Source organism: Ptychodera flava, assembly GCF_041260155.1.
Source record: "Ptychodera flava strain L36383 chromosome 23 unlocalized genomic scaffold, AS_Pfla_20210202 Scaffold_24__1_contigs__length_23054250_pilon, whole genome shotgun sequence".
In the NCBI taxonomy this organism is placed as follows: domain Eukaryota; kingdom Metazoa; phylum Hemichordata; class Enteropneusta; family Ptychoderidae; genus Ptychodera; species Ptychodera flava.
The window spans coordinates 6,235,924-6,255,036 of NW_027248278.1; the positions used below are offsets into that span (position 1 = coordinate 6,235,924).

General features: G+C 37.8%; 1 protein-coding gene across 7 annotated transcripts in view; it reads left to right on the forward strand.

The window, feature by feature from the left end:
- LOC139124895 (talin-1-like) overlaps nt 1–18,782 on the forward strand; it is a 162,942-nt gene extending 144,160 nt beyond the window's left edge. For all 7 annotated transcript variants that reach the window (XM_070690997.1, XM_070690999.1, XM_070691001.1 and 4 more), the window contains 23 exons: nt 397–580; nt 874–996; nt 1,776–1,919; nt 2,423–2,584; nt 3,215–3,355; nt 3,974–4,155; nt 5,026–5,260; nt 5,509–5,679; nt 6,159–6,305; nt 6,856–7,074; nt 7,577–7,723; nt 8,123–8,292; nt 8,601–8,784; nt 10,406–10,531; nt 10,953–11,069; nt 11,552–11,737; nt 12,402–12,506; nt 12,880–12,985; nt 13,164–13,294; nt 14,589–14,714; nt 15,089–15,151; nt 15,503–15,685; nt 16,496–18,782. In XM_070690997.1, the coding sequence (XP_070547098.1) occupies nt 397–580; nt 874–996; nt 1,776–1,919; nt 2,423–2,584; nt 3,215–3,355; nt 3,974–4,155; nt 5,026–5,260; nt 5,509–5,679; nt 6,159–6,305; nt 6,856–7,074; nt 7,577–7,723; nt 8,123–8,292; nt 8,601–8,784; nt 10,406–10,531; nt 10,953–11,069; nt 11,552–11,737; nt 12,402–12,506; nt 12,880–12,985; nt 13,164–13,294; nt 14,589–14,714; nt 15,089–15,151; nt 15,503–15,685; nt 16,496–16,747 (3,604 nt within the window). In that variant the 3' untranslated portion in view covers nt 16,748–18,782. The remainder of the gene's footprint in view (nt 1–396; nt 581–873; nt 997–1,775; nt 1,920–2,422; nt 2,585–3,214; nt 3,356–3,973; nt 4,156–5,025; nt 5,261–5,508; nt 5,680–6,158; nt 6,306–6,855; nt 7,075–7,576; nt 7,724–8,122; nt 8,293–8,600; nt 8,785–10,405; nt 10,532–10,952; nt 11,070–11,551; nt 11,738–12,401; nt 12,507–12,879; nt 12,986–13,163; nt 13,295–14,588; nt 14,715–15,088; nt 15,152–15,502; nt 15,686–16,495) is intronic.
- Nucleotides 18,783–19,113: the final 331 nt, after the last annotated feature.

Below are 19,113 nucleotides of genomic sequence, written 5' to 3' on the forward strand. Positions count from 1 at the left end.
TCAAAAGTGATTTTAATCATGATGTGTGAATTTCTTTTGGTTTATGGGACTTTTGATGTGTGCTAGCGGTTTTTTCATTGATTTGAGTTCGCTTTTTGAAGTGGCTGCATTATGTACGGTGAAATTTGTGTTCTATCAGCAGGAATTTTAGATCAGTATAAACCAGATACCCCCGGCTGCCTATCCATTTTCAGATGTAAAATTCTGTTATTATACATTTAATCCTTCCTATAGAAATCTTCAGAACCAACGTGAAGTTTTTCACCCCTATTGCCCAATGTACAAATCCAATTAATTATTATTTTGCAAAATATAGGATTGTACCAAAAGTTTGGCTCTGAGTGGGGCTATCCATTGCAATGTATATTACTCTCATTGTCTGTTCTCCTGTCTCAGGGCTGTGACTGAGAGTATCAATCAGCTAATTAACACATGTACCAAGAGTGCACCTGGTCAGAAGGAGATAGACAATGCCCTGAGAAACATTCAAACTGTCAAGCCAATGCTGGACAACACAACAGAACCTGTCAATGACTGGAGTTACTTTGATTGCCTGGACAATGTCATGGATAAGTCAAAGGTCAGACATGAATATTGATATTATCATATGTCAAAGGTCAGATAAATATTTTTGATTTTTCGTACACATGAAATTGTCTCATGAATGATTTTTTCTTTATCAAAGTTCGTAATTATGAATATGAATATTTGACAATAATTGAGCTTCTGAATCACTCTGCTTGAATGCATTGAGCTCTGTCTTTCATCAGTGAAGACACTTTCATTGGATCATATTTACTAGTATATGAAGGCATCATGTTTTTTTTAATAAAATGTTCATGTTTCCATCTGTTTTTTCACTGTTTTTCACAGGTTCTAGGTGAGAGTATGGCTGGAATGACAGAGCATGCTAAGAATGGTGAAGTTGATAAGTTTGGTGCCAGCGTTGACAGTGCTGGTGATGCTGTTTGCGGTCTCACAGAAGCCGCAGCCCAGGTAGGTCACATCTCTGTCACATACCCGAAATTTCCCACATTAACCGTTTTAGTGCCAAAGTCAATTTTTGTTGTTCATAAAATGTAACCTTGTCAATTTTTTTTGTATTTTATCCAAGATTTTGGTCAAAGACTTTGGCCAATGAAAAATGATGTCCATTTGGTCCAAAATTATCAAAAAAAATTAGGAAAAATCATAAAAATCGGTAAAATATTACACAACAATTTTAGTAGGAAAAATTACAGCACCAAAAAGGTCAATTTATACAAAGTAAATTTCATTGTTGTTCCTCTTCTATCTTCACACCAAGCGTGGCTACTGAAAGGACAAACCAAATATTTTGTTACGGTATAATCATTTTTGTCGAGGCTTGACCTTCATCCTGCCAAGTTCATATGTCACCATCAGGTCAAGCGGGTTAAAACCAGTCAGGCATAACGTGTCCCATATGCTAGCAAAGTCATGATCCATCAAGTGTTTCAGGCAAACCAGAATTGTCAGGGATGACACTGAACATTTTGGAGGCCCAAAAAACGTAGAGACTCTTAAAAAAACCAAACTTTCCTTTGACGTAAACTGCTATAATATACTGCGCCAGGTGTGTGAAAATATGTATTGGTTTTAGGTCAATGCGGATTTTTTACTGACTTTGCAGAGGGGTAAGCAACAGGCCTAATAGAATGAGGGTTAAACCTGGATAGCAGCAACAAAAGTTATGAGTTGAAAATGCCAGACAAAACTGGATCTTTTCATTCACCGTGTTTTCTACTTTTTTTCAGAGTGCGTATTTGGTTGGTATTTCTGATCCATCAAGTGTTGCAGGCAAACCAGGATTGGTGGACCAGTCCCAGTTTGCCAGAGCCAACCAAGCCATTCAGTTGGCCTGTCAGAACTTACTCAATCCAAACAGTAACCAACAACAGGTAAGATAGTACAATCACTCTGATTGGCCGATACACCTCATGAGCCATTGTGCCATCTCTACTCTTACCAGTCACCAAGTCCCAAAAGGTAACCAGGAAAAAGTGAAAAGGTTCAAATTTTCTGATTGGCTGGTTTATCTCATTGGCATTCATATTACCTCAACTTGGCCAATCAGCATAGAAACAAATGATCTACTTTGAATTCCTTTGAATCGCATCATTTGTTACTGTCATGCCTCTCATCCGGCATAATGTTTTGAAAATCGGAAAAAGACCTTACAATCCATGTTAATGAACTTTCAATACTGCAAATGCCTCTTTAACCTATTGTGTGTCTTTCATAACAGCAAATGCAAATTATGTGTCAAATTTTACAACTTGTTATGTTTAAATCACTATTTCTGATGATTGACTCTTGACACTTATCTCATGATTGGTTATGCAAATTTTGAAGCATGCAGTGATCTGATTATTTCTGTGATGTCATAATATATTCGTACCAGGTATTGTCTGCTGCCACCGTCGTTGCCAAGCACACCTCAGCCCTGTGTAACGCCTGCAGAATCGCCTCCTCCAAGACCAGCAACCCAGTCGCCAAGAAACATTTTGTTCAGTCTGCCAAGGATGTTGCCAACAGCACAGCAAATCTGGTCAAAAGCATCAAGGTAAGCCCCTCCCCCTCATGAATATTAACAACTGTGTTAGACAGTCATATGATTAAGTTAAACCAATACCAGCTCTGCTCGTGATAGGTAGCACCTCCTTCTCATGTATATTCATAAGTACCCTGTCATTTCAGTTCTGTTGTGACTTTTGTTTATACTTGACTCTGTACTTGTCAAGGTTTAGACTGAAATTAATGTGATGTCATTTATAAAAAAGACTTGTGGCAAAACAGTATGCATTCATTTGTTTACAGCAGTATAAAAAAACAAATTTGAGACAAATAATTATGTTTTCTGGGGCTATTATTGCTGATGATAAAACCGCCTGTTAAAAGTTTATTTGTCCTGGTGCATTATAAACACAACTGTTACAATATATAGCTTCAAATATGCGTAGTGCAAGGATAGACTGCTTCCTTACCCAGGGCAAACCTGATGTTGTAGATTTTACAAAGCCTTTCTGTAGTGTAGTACTGTATTCGAATAGTATTTGCATTGTGCTGTCTTGTGGAAATGCTACATATACATGTCCATCACGGTAAGCTATGACAATTTCATTGAACATATAATATGTAATTTACAGTTTAGCAGAAATTCAAATTCTGTATTTTGTCTGTCTTTTATCACCAGGCATTGGATGGTAATTTCAGTGATGAGAACCGTCAGAAATGTGCTGCTGCTACCAGACCATTGCTAGAGGCCGTTGATAACCTTTGTACATTCGCTTCCTCCCCTGAGTTTGCCAGCATCCCGGCCAAAATCAGTGTTCAGGTAAGTCTTACAACCTCATCACTTTTATTGAATACTTCTGTTTTGAAATCTTACAACTGTGATTTAAATCATTTGAGAGTATCAGCAGTCATTCACAGTATACAACTCAAACTTCAAAAGCACCTCTTCATGCATCAAGTTCACGTGAAGCATTGAGTTCTAATGATTTGAAAGTTTCATATAGTTGAGTTGAAATCTGTGCCCTCTATATGTAAAACTGTTCACAACTCATGAAAAAAGCCAACTAGTGGGTGTCTGTTTGAAAGTTAAATGAAAGCAACATAGTTATACCTAACCTTTTCACTACCATGGTTTAGCCCAAACCTATTGTTATCAGTGGTGAGTGTGGACCCGTTTACATGTACAGGGAATTGGGGTGAACAGGTCCATTTCTTGGATCGACACTGTCTTATCTTATCATTTGCTGCCACATTTTACTACAACCCTGTTGTTTTCAGTCATGTTGTCAGATTCACATTGAGGGAAGTTGGAGGGCGACTCCTAAAATGGCCTCCACATGAAATGATGAGTCTCTACACTAATAGGAGGGATCTCATGTTTTCAGCATTGTCCACCATTCTGTTCACTTGACAACCATTTTCATTCTTTCAAATGCAGGCCAAGAAAGCCCAGGAACCTATCATCGTTGCTGGTAAAGCAGTTATTGAAAGTTCATCAGCCTTGTTGCAAACCGCCAAGCCCCTGATCTCCAATCCTAAAGAGCCGTCAACATGGCAGCTGCTGGCCAGTCACTCCAAGAATGTGTCTGATTCCATCAAGAGACTGGTGTCGGCTATAAGGTTAGTTATCTGGTCATGTTGGAGTCATTTCATGACTTGATATAGATCCAAAAGTGTCATGTAGAGAACATGTATCTCGGTACAGTTACTATAAAAGTAAGTCGTAATTTTGATTGTGATGAGGTACAGAGTAGCCCAAAATACATGCACAGAGCATGTGCGTATCACTCTGGAGACATCAGCTGATCATACCGTGAACATGTGCTGATCATGTGCTCATTAGCATAAATCAGGCATTCATCAGGCAGTGATCATGCACCTCATGCATGACACGTACATTTAGTGATTTCTGTTGAACTTGGCATTCGCGCAGCAATGAAATACAAAAATGTAATTGTTCCAAATCAGATGATTGAATCTTTAAGAGTAAGATTGTATTACGGTAACAGGCATCTCAAAAGTGAAAGACTTAACATTTTGCTCAAACTTTCCTCAATGAAAGTTTCAACCATTCTCTTACAAAATCAAGAATAAAATTCAGGGGTTACCGTGCAAAGTTTGGTACTACAGAAACAAAGTACTCAACATTTACCAATATTTGAAATTAACAATGGTCACGATCCCTATGTTCATTCTATGGGGTGGAAAAAATTTTCAATTTTAGAAAAACTAAGACGGTGAGTATTTAACATTTACCAATATTTGAAATTAACAATGGTCACGATCCCTATGTTCATTCTATGGGGTGGAAAAAATTTTCAATTTCAGAAAAACTAAGACACTGAAAGTTTCCTTTTCTATTCTGAAATGAGCCCCTCAGGTGGTAGATCAGAAGAGAATTTGAAAGTCTAAATATCTGTCCCAGGGTGCATTTACCTTATGGCTAAAAATCTAGATTATTAACTATTTCATATTTTCTGTTATTTGCAGAGACAAAGCTCCTGGACAGAAGGAATGTGATGATGCCATTGACACCATCAATAGTGTGATCAAAGATTTGGATCAGGCATCGCTCGCTGCCGTCAGTCAACATTTGGTTCCAAGGCAGGAAAGTAACGTACAAGGCTTCCAAGAACAGATGGCAAACAGTGCCGGAATGATTGGAGAAACTGTGGATAAAGTTGCACAGGCAGCAAAGGGTCACCCAGAACAACTTGGACACCAGGTAATGACTACATCGATACTGTATATTGGAGCGGTCCATTATATGTGCATTGAAAAAATTCTCTAACTGCAAAGTTGGGCATAATTGTATGATTCTGATTGTGTATCAGATGTTGGTTCGATACAGGACACAATGGTAATCATTTATACAAAGGTGTTAATAGCTATTGTTTGGTATGCACATCTTATGTTAGGCAGCCATAGATTGTAAACCGCTTTGTTACCATTGACTTTATTTCACTCACCTAGGTGGCCAGCATGGCAAACTACTTCCTGCCATTGGCTAATGCTGCCATTGGAGTCGCCTCAAAGACCATGAATTCACAACAGCAATCTAACATCCTGGACTTGACCAAGACGGTTGCAGAGTCAGCCTTGCAGTTGATGTACGCAGCTAAAGAGGGTGGTGGAAATCCAAAGGTATGTCGTTTTGAAAGAAGAAAGTTGTTGGACATGATAAAAATGTAAAATGTAGCTGTGTTCTATGCAAGTAGGTACATTTACAAGACTGTTCCCTTTAAGTTCGTATGTGACTCAGAAAGTGAAAGGCTGAAACTTTTCCTCAATCTTTCCTGAATGAAACTTTCAACCATTCTCTTACCAAATCAACAATAAAAATCGGGATCACCATGCAAAATTTGGAACTAGCGAAACAAATTACCCATTATTTTACCTAACATGTTCCAAAAGTTCATGTTTGTTGAACATTCAATCATTCACACAGATACAATAAAGGTGAATAAAAAAAGAGAAGTCCCATTGTCTCATGCTGTGTACAGTTAGCAAGGGAAAAAATCACCTCCTTTCCCCAAGAAGATGTTGACGTACTTCTAAAATTTGAAGCAAAATGTAGTTGTGCCTGTGAATATGACAAAAGTTACTGATACCTGTACACACAGAATACTCACACGCATTCAGCCATTGATGAAGCTGCCGATGGAATGAAGGAAGCTGTAGATGATCTCAACAAGACATTGGAAGAGTGTGCCAGTGAGTTTGGTATCGTCACTGGAATGGTGGACTCTATCAGCAGGGCCTTGTCTAGGGTGAGTGGACATGTGATAGATGCATGATCAAGGCATGCAAAGTATTTGGTAGGCTCATGATCAGGGCTTGCACAGTATGTGATAGGCTCATGATCAGGGCTTGCACAATATGTGATAGCCACATAAACAGGGTTTGCCCAGTATGTGATACGTTAATGATCAGGACATGCACAATATGTGATAGGCACATGATAAGGGCATGCACAGTGAGTGTGCTTAAAAAGATGGTGATATATGTAAAGGTTACCACACATGTGAAGCACATGGACAGTACATGATCAGCCAGTGTTTCTTGTTTGAACTAAACACTGTGCAACTACAACTATGTAGCTAGTAAAGATGATTGAACAATATTTGTGAACCACAACAATTTTTTTCTATCGTGCCAATGTAAGCCGTGTGATTAAATTGAAAGTGGAACAACAAAACAAAAAGAAAATATGTTTGTTAACATGTTAACAAACACAGAAAAGTTTGTGTGTTCCTATGATAGGTTCTATGTGAAGAGCCATGATTACTTAATAACCTTTCATGTGTTCATTTCTGTCAGACTGATGATCCAGCTGAAGATGAACTTGATGGCTTTGTTGACTACCAGACAAAGATGGTGAAGAGCTCCCGGGCTATCGTCGTAACAACGCAGGATTATGTGACAAAAGCTAACACCAATGTTGGTGAACTCGGCACTCTTGGAAACACCATTGCTCATGACTACAATGAGCTAGCTGGCAATGCACGTGGTGCTATGGCTACCAGCAACAGTGATGAGGTAAATCATGTGGATTTCATTTTACAACATGTGATTATCATGCTGTTATCATGTTGATTTCATGTGGACAGCATGTGATTTTCATGTCATTATCATGTGGATGTATGTGGATAGCATGTAGTTATCATGCTGTCATTATGCGGATTTCATGTGGACAACATGTGATAATCATGCTGTTATCATGTGATTAACATGTGGTTTGAACAGTTGTATTGTTAGCCAACACATTTATAAAACAAATGATGTCAAAAATACGATGTTGAACAAGTGGCTATGTTGAAATGGTGCTATGAGAAGCAAAATCATAAACAAAGGCAAGATTGTGCAAAATCCTACACTCCATTATATCTGCACAGTTGTCAGCCTGCAGATGTCATAGTGTGCTGCAGCGTAAGCTGTATACTGACGACTAAAGTGTTCAGAAAAAGATTTACACAGATCAAAGTTGAAAATCTCTGATTTAAGAAAGTTGTTATCCTGACACATATAATTTTCTTGGCAGGTGTCTGACCGTATCAAGGTGTCTGTACAAGATCTAGGTAAATCCTGCATTGACCTCGTCAGACTTGGTGGTGTCGTACAGGGAAATCCAACAGATTCCATGGCCAAAAAGGAACTCGTTGACAACGCTCGTGTGGTCTCTGAAAAGGTAAGTTCTCATCCTGGGTGGTTTTTCAGGTGTTTATGCAAGCATCACATGCTGATGAAAGTATTATAGTTCCAGTATGCATATTTGGAGATGATGAGTCATGAAGTTTGAAAAATATCGACCTATCTCATCAGCAATGAAAAATATCAATGTGTTGCAGATTGCAATAAATGTGAGGGTGCTGTGCTGTACAGAAGATATGCTTTTCTGTAAAAACATTATATTTATACATTCTTGACACTGAGGGCGCTAATCATCAAAGAAATTTGGAGATAATGGTTTCTGTTATGTTTGTGTTTAAAGGTACATGAAATTGCAATGTTTTAATTCCACATGTAAATTGCTGTGCTTCAAGACACTTTCTAGAGAAAACTTTATGAATTTTTTTTTACTTTTCAGGCGTCCTACGTTTTAGCAGCTCTGCAGTCAGGATCCCGTGGCACTCAAGCCTGCATCAACGCAGCCAGCACAGTGTCTGGTATCATCGGTGACTTGGACACCACAATCATGTTTGCCACTGCTGGAACTCTTCACAGTGAGACCGATGGCGAAACCTTTGCTGACCACAGGTTAGACATGACCCTTGACCTCTATTATTTTGTTGCTGATATTTACACCAAAAATGCTCTCAACAGCATGATTATTTTATATCAAATTTTCATGTCTATTCTGAAATGACTGTTCACTGTTAATATTTAACAAGATCAAATAATCAGAACTTTACAGAATTCCTCAGTTCATTCTCTGTGATTTGTATGTTTATCCACAACCCCAAAATCCAGGTAAATAAGCACAACCACACCATGGAAAATAGTTTGCTTGCAACCAATATGAGCTCACGTGCATAATACATACGTCTTGGCAATTTTCATTTCAGAGAGCACATCTTGAAGACAGCTAAGGCACTGGTTGAAGACACCAAGACCTTGGTATCAGGAGCTGCATCTAGCCAAGAACAACTGGCCGCTGCAGCGCAGTCTGCTGTCTGTACCATAACTAGACTTGCAGACGTCGTCAAGCTGGGAGCTGCCAGCCTCGGTGGGGAAGGCCCAGAAGCCCAGGTGAGTGCACGCTGTACCATGATACAGTGCAATTGGTTTTCTAACAGCTGTACTACTGTTGAGAGTACATATAATGCAAGAAGCACAACTTAGTGGTACTAATTTATGCAAAGTATCTTCATGAATACTGATTAAGTATGCTAATACAATAAGAACTCCTTATATTCATGAATATTTTTAGACATGAAGTGCTTGAAATGTGATGTAGTGGTGTTGATTTATGCAGATTGTTTAATGAGTGTGTCAGTGTGCAATGCACATGCTAATGAGCCATCAGTGGGGTATGTTCATGTATTTACGAACTTGCACGTTATGCCAAGATATGGCAACACTTTGGATAATACTACACATTTTATGATAGTTACTATGCAGCTGCAGTGAAGTAATCACTTACATTTTCAGCACCACACTTTGATATGTCCCTATTGTTTTCATTAGTATGGGTGGACGTTTGAACAGAGAAATTGGGGTGTGAGCATCAAATGTTACTATTTCTGATAGGAACTTTATCAAATCAAATATATCACATTTGCAAAAAGCATTGTCAGTAGTGTCAGTGTATCTGATCATCAGTGTGGAAAAGTACAAACACAACAAATTGAGCTGTGCATTTCAGTATATTTATATCACTACCAAGGGGAACTTTTTATCTTGCATTTAAGATTCTTGTAAAGCATTCCTCTTCCTCATGAGAAAGACTACATGTAACTCCCCTCTATTTTGAGATTGGCCCTCATATTTCAAGTAGGTGGGAGTCCAACCTGATGATTTTGTGATTTGCTGTGAACGTATATGTGCCTTTGATAACAAAAAGAACACATGCCACCTTACATGCTTTGTAAGAAATCTATGAAACTTCTGTTTAATGTTGATGACATTCTAAGGTAAGTTTGTGATGGTCACACGGGAACATGAAGGATGTGCGAGAACTACAATGTTGTCATCAATAATGGAATGAGGTACAAGTTGAAGAAAAGATATGTCATTTCAGAGACATACTGCATGATGTGTGATGCATGGGGTGTAGCCTACTTCCCCCTATATCATTTCATATATCATGGTGTGTGGCCCCTCCTGTGCCCCTCAAAGTTCACACGTTTGTACACTACAAAACTCAAAGTTGTGATTTAAGTGGTTTAAAAAACTATTTAATTAGCAAAATGCTAATCAAATCAAATCACTGAAATTTATTTTGTGTGCACACAAAATTTGCATAATGCTTTATGGCACCATTCAGTGCAAATGACTTTTCTATTCTATGATTGGCTTGAAAAACATCACATGACAAGGTATTGTGAGGCTGCTTGTAAAATCAGGAGATCATTTCTTCATTAGCATCTGAGAAAAGTTTTCAAAACATTGCAAACAAAAGCACATGTAATTGCCTATGAGAATTTAACTGCTGATAGCATCCAAAAAAAGCTATGCTTGTAGCACGCATATGCGGAGCAATTTCCCAGAATGCAATGGTGACTCATTTTAGATCCCATATTAGCATAATATTGCCATTGCATTTTGGGTAATTATTCTGAAAAGCACAACCATTCTAGTCCTTCTTCTAACCAGTCATCATTTGAATCATCAGGAAGTTTTTCCCGGTTTTATTTTATGATACTAACAGGTGCTGTTGATTAACGCTGTCAAGGACGTAGCCTCTGCACTTGGAGAACTCATCACAACTACCAAGATGGCAGCTGGAAAAGCTGTTAACGACCCTGCAATGATTAGATTGAAAAACTCTGCCAAGGTAGTCATGTAGTCAATTAGCGCCCTCTAGAGTTACACTTAGTCTAAAATTGCTCTTCGGAGTTGCACCTCGTCAAATAGTGCCCTCTACAATAAACCATTTACACGTAAAATGACTCAATGGGGAAATTGAGAGGATGTTGTAGTAAAATTGGATGGTATTTTGGTGCAAAAAACCCATCAAAATGCAGAGCTTTTGTACCTATAACCACAAGAGACTTTTACCTGTAGAGGGAGCCCCTAAAACTATCCATTTTCAACAGATTTGTGTATGCCAATCCATTGCTTCTTTGACTGTTAGAGATATATCATTCAAGCTTTCAAGACTTCCCTAGCATAGGGTTTAAGCCATGGCCATTTTATGTTTGAATATCGTAGATACAAACTTCACATTTTGCTCCATCATTTGCTTACCTTCCTAGGTGATGGTGACTAATGTGACATCTCTGCTGAAAACTGTTAAGACAGTGGAGGATGAGGCTGCCAGGGGAACACGTGCTCTGGAATCCACCATTGAGGTTATTGGGCAAGATGCTAGGGTAGGATATCGATGATTTTGAAATCATTTTGCAACAGCTAGTTTACAACTTCATGAAGTTTTCTCAGTATGTCTATTGTATTGAAGTTATTGTAGTAGAGTAACAATGTTCACGTAAAAAGCATCCACTTTTGAAAATTCATAAGGAAGTGTCAGATAACTTGTATTTATGCGTGCTCACTATGTCTGAATCACGAGATTTGTTGTTGTTGGAGAAATTGAAGATGTTTGACTTATGATAAATATTTAAGACAGTGTTTGCCAATACCAGCTGTAATAGCCATTTGACCTGTACGGTACTGGCAGATGTAGGAAACAAAGATCAGTGGAAGTTTCCTACCATTTGTTGAATATTTATTTTATATTTGCATAATGGCATAATTACACGACTTGTATTGTCAGATGAGAAAAGAGAATGCCAAAATTTAGATCAAGAATACGCGGCACAGCAATTTCAAAAATGGAATTTCCTCACTTTTATAGGCCTTCGACTCGCCTGAAGTGCCAGGCAGAACAGCCACAGCTGAAGAACTCATCAGAGCTACAAAACCAGTTACCTTGGCAACAGCCAAAGCTGTTGCTGCGGGTAACTCAGGTCGTCAAGACGATGTCATAGCAACAGCCAACATGGGACGTAAAGCCATTGCCGAGCTTATTATCGTTGTAAAGGTTAATGTCAAATTTATTCAAACCATTCATTGTTTTGATATGAACACTACGAATATATCACTGATGGAGATAATGGACTTGAATCGGAATCAGGATTTCAGAATGCAGTGTTTTGTAGTATAACTCCAGATATCCATTTATTTGTACTTGTTAGACAAAATTTTTGGCTTATTGTGCTCCAATGGCTGCATTACTGACCAAAATTTAAGCTGTTTTTTATTACACGAATAGGGAGACTAGGACAAGGAATTTGCTAGAATTGTATCTTTGCAGGACAGGGTCAAATTGTAGAAAACAATTTGGAGAATTAAAATTGATTAAACATTTTTGACTTGTACTCTCTTTTAAGAAGATGTGCATGTAATTTTAGAAAGTGAAAAATTGTGAGCTACCGATATTTGAAATTCCAAATGGCCTCCATCCTGGTGTTACTATATGGGAAAAAGTATTTCGATTTTCAAAAGCCTTTCTTATTCCAAGAGCTCTAAGATGAGCCCCCACAAATGGTAGATCAAAGAAGTAATGTAAATGTTTTAGAATTCAGATATCCATCCCCAAGGCGCATTCTACCTTCAATGATCAGTGGCTTGTAAATGTTAATTTATTCCAATATCACATGACAATGTGATATTATCTTACATGATGTGTATATTGCATATCCCAGAGTGCAGCAGCTGGTGCAGAGCATCCAGAAGTACATGACCGTACACTGCTTGTTGGTAAAGAGTGTGCGTATGCTTACAAGGATCTCCTTGAACATGTTCAAGCGGTAAGTTAACTTGGTTAACTCTCTAGACCAATTTTCGATACAGTCATGCTGTTTTCTATGAAAATTTCAACCCTCTCATCATGAATTTGTTGATATATATTCCCAGGACACCTTACTTACTGTGTTGGTTTTAAATCTGTTTTATGTGTAGGTCGGTGAGGGGGGTCAGGGTTCCGGTCTAGATTGTTTTGGAGCTTGATCGAAAAATAAAATGATTCATGTGAAAAAACTACAAAGGAAACATCATCTAATAAATATTTATCAAATATTAGGAGCATGTAGTATTGATTGTGGATAATTGTCCCTCCTGTGGAGGGACGGTTGATGGACAGTTCAAACGGCACATACATCAACATTTCTGTTTGCCTTACAGACCGTTCAGAAACCAACACTAGAGTCTAAACAGAACCTTGTGGTCTACTCAAAGAGGGTAGCAACAGCTGTTGGAGAACTAGTACAGTGTGCAGAGGCTCTGAAAGGTAGGAGCATTTTGAAACAACTTTGAAAAATATTAAGGAAAAACTAGAAAAAATTTCACTTTTGTAGGCATTTCTGAATTCTTTTTTACGCACTTTGACAGGTTAATGCCAAAAAAAATGACAAGTATCATTCCTGCATATAATTTACATATATTTGCATTCATCTGTCGAATCCTAGGCTCTGATTGGGTGGATCCTGAAGATCCTAATGTCATCGCTGAAAATGAACTTTTATCAGCTGCATCGTCAATTGAAGCTGCAGCCAGGAAACTGCAGCAGCTCAGACCAAGAGAACAAACGAAATTCAGAGTAAGTCGCACCTCCACTACCGATTTGCCCCTCCCCAATTAATAGTAGTATAGTCCTCGGAGTAGTTGAAAACAAAGGGACAGTGTATGAATCCTACTCAGGGCTAAGGGTACAAGTGGGAAAGTGTTCATATGTAAAAAGTGTTCATGACTTCAAGGTACAATCCAAAGTAGAAAAGGTAATTTCCAAGTCATCGTCTTTTGCATGTTGTGTTCATAGCAAACAAACTTCTGCTTGTTTACTTGTATGTAGCAGCTTGTTTTCAACATATAGTTTATAAGAAAATGTTGGTTCCATTGTAAAACAGGAGAGCTTGCACACATCACAAGTATCTTGCAACTTTAAATGGTTGGAACAAATTCAAGCACACACAGATCAAAGCAGTTTTTGTGTACAAAAAAGCATTTTTAAGTGAAGTTACAACAAGCTTGAGGCGTTTGTGTGGAGTAGTCTTCAATGTTTGGTCATGGATGGCTTTGTTGAGTTTTGTTTTGGTTTTTTTTTTGATCTGAAAGATGCATGTCAGTCGCTGTGTGATATGTTTGTTATTTGGTTGGTGATGTTACCAATCAACCAGTATCAGACATATATCCACAGAGACTGGACACAAACAACATTGATGCATTTATTTGAGGGGTTTGTTTGATGGAGAGAGAGAGAGAGAGAGAGAGAGAGAGAGAGAGAGAGAGAGATAGAGAGAGAGAGAGAGAGAGAGAGAGAGAGAGAGAGAGAGAGGACAGACCAAGATCAAGAGGGAGAGGGGAGGATAGAGAAGAGGCCCTCATAGATTAACAAAATGACATAGATAGAGATATTCAGACAGACAGATGCACTCTCACGGAGATATAAGGAAACTGTAGAGAGACAGGCAGAAAGAGAAGGCAAAAGGGACGACTGACAGGTGAAAGAGAGAGGACACCGACTTTGGAAACTCAGACAAACGGAGGAAGAGAGTTGTGTGCAGTCTGATACAGTGTATTTTTGAAAGTGATAGAATGAAACATGTTTGTTAAAAAGAGGTAGAGAGATCCCAGAATCCACAGAAAGGCACAGGAACGTAACCAGGGATTACACAAACAGCTGTGAGAAATAAAACTGACACCTGAATAATAAGTACGTCCTGGTCTGACTAGAGCAATATGCCACCCAAATAAATGAATTTACACAATGAATTTTTATTTGGCACAGATTGAAACAACTCATGTATGTATCAAAAATCATGTATAACCGATAAGAAAAACACTCGTATGAAAAACAATTTTTTCATAGTTATTTTTTGCTATTTTCACTGCAGGAAGCAGATGAGAACCTTAACTTTGCGGAACAAATATTGGAGGCAGCTAAAGCTATTGCCTCTGCAACTAGCGTGTTGGTCAAGGCTGCATCTGCTGCTCAAAGGGAACTTGTTGCTCAAGGAAAGGTGAGTGAAATCAATCTACCACCCCTTAAATCCATTTCGTTATGGAATAACTCCATTGTTTATGGTGATGCTATTTTAAATGAAGGGATGTTTATGAAAAGAGTACAACTTCAGGACAAGATAAACGTTGTTCAGTTTGTGAAAATACCGTACATGAACAGTTAGTTTACGAAAAGCTGTATATTTCTGTTGTGAAGAGGAACGGTATTTTCTTTGAAAGAAATTGTAATGTGCCATTTCAAATTTTAAAAATTTCAGTAAAGATTGATACAAGACTCAAGCAAATGTCTCCAACCTCAAATCAATTCTTAAATAATGTTTTTGTAATCTCCAAATGCTGTTTGTTAAAAAAATATTTCACTTTACCTTCACAGATTGGTGCTATACCAGCTAATGCATACGACGACGGGCAGTGGTCTCTTGGGCTGATCTCTGCTGTAAGTCACAGTTTAAATAAATGGTTGTCACATTGCCATGAATTCTTGCTGAGTATCAGTTCACACCCAAATAATGAAATGCTTGACTTCACGAAGGAAAAAACATTTCAACTCTGTGATGGTTCAATGCAGGATGCAAAATTTTCGTTCAACAACAACAATTTTCTAAGTCAGTGGCACATCAACTTGGATCAGAATACAGACAGGGTAATACTATCACTGTGCTATGTATGCAATATAAACCCAAACACCTTTTCTGCTGCAACTGTGAGTAGCACAGGTGACAAGATCAAAGCTTTAACATTGCTAGCATATAACTTGATATTTTATTTGTTTCCTACCTCTCTTAAGGCTCGTAAAGTCGCCGTTGCAACCAATAATCTCTGTGAGGCTGCAAACTCCGCTGTGCAAGGACATGCCAGTGAGGAGAGACTGATTTCATCGGCCAAGGCAGTGGCTAGTTCCACAGCTCAGCTGCTGGTGGCGTGCAAAGTCAAAGCTGATACCTTCAGTGAACCTATGAGACGGCTACAGGTAAGCATGGTTGTATTGCTACCTCCCTGGATTTGTGTCTGTCTGTATGTGTGTCCATAAAAATGGAATCTTTGTGCAGTTTTATACATGCACACTATTTACAGATATGTTAATTGCTTCAGCGCTTGTATTTGTATGTCTGTCTGCCTTTGAACAATGCAACCCTTGTATGTAAGCATTGTATGGGTATATTAGTCATCGGACTGTTTTGAAAAACTTCATGGATGTGTGTTTATCTGTCTGTCTGTATGTCCAGAAATATGGAGTATTTGTGCATAAGTATCACACAGACACATCACTCAATGATTTCTGGATTTTTGCTTGTCTGTCTGTAACAATGTAACCTTTGCACAAAGTATCGTTTGAGCATAGTGCTTATTCCAAGGTTGGTAGCACTCTGGATTTGTGTTTGTCTGTTTGTACGTCTGTAAACAAGGTAATTCATTACACAAATATTATGTTGGCACAGCACTAATTGGGATTTTGTCGGTAACTACCTGGATGGGTGTTTGTCTGTCTGTCTGTATGTCTGTTAAGATGGAATCTTATCGCACATGCATGATGTGGGCACAGTGCAAATTGGAATTAATGGGTGTTTGTCTGTCTGTCTGTATGTCTGTTAAGATGGAATCTTTGTGCAAGAGAATCTTACAGGCATACTATTCATGGATACATTTGTAACTTCCTGGAATTTTGTCTGTCTGTTTGCAAAAACTGTAACCTTCAGGTTGTGCACAAGAAGTGTTCAGTAGCATTATTTATGCATGACCTTTCACCTCATGTGACTGTTTGTGTTTTCTTTCGTCCCAGGCCGCTGGTAATGCAGTGAAACGTGCATCAGATAACCTTGTGAGGGCAGCACAACAAGCGTCAGAGTGGGAAGAGGAGAGACTGGGCGTTGAACTGAGTAAACGCATGGTCGGAAGTATCGCGCAAGAAATACAGGCACAGGAAATTATTCTAATGAAGGAAAAAGAACTTGAAGTGGCCAGAAAACAACTGGCTGCCATCAGACAAGCAAAATACAAGAACAGACCACCAGAAGAACAAGATTCAGATTAAACAGCCACACCCAAATTCAAATGGAATATACTCCACATAGGACTGAACCATTAGGGTTTGAGGGAGGAAAACTAGTTATCTGTAGCAACTGAACTGGATCATCAAGAAAAATATGCAAGACATCCCTGCAGTCCAAGTGGAATGAACCGAGCGTATCAGGCGTTGGGAGTAACCATTTAGTATTAGGGGTAGTGAAGGGTGCCAACAGTAGAGAGAACAGAATCATTTACATCTGGAAATATTTTTATCTGGAAATGATCGGTAACCATAAAGTGAGAAGGATGGCTTCCATGTTTAATTAACATTTTAAATAAGGGAAATTTCAAGGTGTCTTGGGACTTGGCTTTTTTGGTTTTCCTTTCTCAATTCTTTTTCTTTTTCCTTTCTTGGTGGTAAGGTACTTTAAAAAGGGGTCTGTCCCGTTTCCACTCAATGCTCTGTGAAGATATGGATTTGATTTTAATTTCTTTTAAACTAACCAATTGACAGATTAACGAGAAACCTCGATTTCTGCGATTAGGGACTTATCTGATTACTATAAACTCAATTATTAACAGCACTGCCGTCAATTACATTTAACCACTACTTTCTTCAGTAATGCAGAAACAATTTCTTGTACCTAAGAAATGTTCTTTTTTGTTCGTTTCTTATTTTTCTGTGATATATTTGGTTATAGACTTTTGTATGAAAAAGTGATAGAATTATGCAAAAAAAAATTTAAAGCCATTGATATTTGTCAAAGTTATTTTATGCAGATTGTAATCTTGATAGGGCTCTGCTATAGATAGAAAATTATGGGAGTAATTAATGGAAATTTAGATTCCAATAGAATTCATCCAGACAACTCATTTGTATAAAAAATTAATAAACGTAGCAATTTGATTGACACATTGATGATAAGACTCATGATATATTGTTGCAGGTGGATGTATGGCAAAATCAATATTACCCCATCAGTGGTAAAAAAATTAAATGCTTTTGTTTTCATGATTAACACAGTCTTTTAATTCTATTCTGCAACACATATCATATAGCCATGGCTTTAAGTGCCGAGTAAACAGAGAAATAAAAATAAAACAGGTTGGTCTTTATTTTAGGAGACTCACAATTAGTTGTATATTAAAACAAATTATTTTCGATAGCATTTTAATGTTCACAGAGACCGCAATTTGTATTGCTGTATTTTCCATAACAATGTAATGAAAACTGTATGTAACATACAACCCACTTCTCATTTAATATTAGTTTTGACATGTTATTGTTTTTCTGAAAATTGGAGGTATTAAAGTGAGGCTGCAACGAACAAACAAATAAAAATCACGGCAACTAATTAAATTTGAAAATAAGACTTTACACATGTGACGCAGAATGCTTATAAGCTCATTTTTCATGACAATAACCAGATGGTTCAAGTGGTTATGTTTATCGCATCATGTGAATACTTGTAGACAAACATGGCATTTCTCATCAACATTTACCAGGAAATAAGAAGGATTGAAATATCGAAGTGAATATTTAATCATGGTCAGATATGAGTTCATAACAGCCCTGTTGCTCACGGATGGTGGCCAGCCTTAGTGTGCATGACCTTTCACTTATTGACATTTGAAGTGTTATTGCCTTTTGTTATTGACCTAGAAATAAAGTGAAGTCAGTTTATAGGCTACCTCCAAAAGTGTTGCAAGTAGGAAGTTAAAATTTACTGTAACTATTTCAGCGAGTTTTTTACCCAAGTTTTTGTGATTTTTTTTTTCCTCATGAAGCAGTAAAACATACTGTGACTAGTTTTGTTCACTTTCACAATGCAATCCTAGTGTGTTGACATCAGTTTTAACAAGCCTTTGCTGATTGGCTGTTCAACAGTTCAAAGGTCATACACATAATCTTTGCTGCATAGACCTGATTATTTGAAAGAAGGGAGTTGTTGTGAATTGTGTAACATTTGAACATACAAGTATTCAAGTCAGACATGCATTGTTTATTGTTTGGTTTCTACTATGAATATTCTTAGTTAAATAAAGCATTTTATAACTAATGTCACCATGTTTTTCGTTTTTTGTACATCATTTAAATCTAACAAATGTGTTTCACCTTTTGAGTGCGGTAATTTTTCCCACCAAAATTTGACTGTCACATTTTACCAATCTTTTATGAATTTTTCTGAAATGTTTTGATAATTTTAGACCAAATGGACATCATTTTTTATTGGCTAAAGTTTTTTATCAAAATTTTGGCAAAAATCTGAGAAAAATTGACTGTGATATATTTTATAAAGGTGAGAAAAATTGACGTTGGCGCTCAAAGGGTTAAAGGCCTGTGTTAGGCACCAGGTTGTCTTGCCAGGAAACTAATTTACCTGATAACAA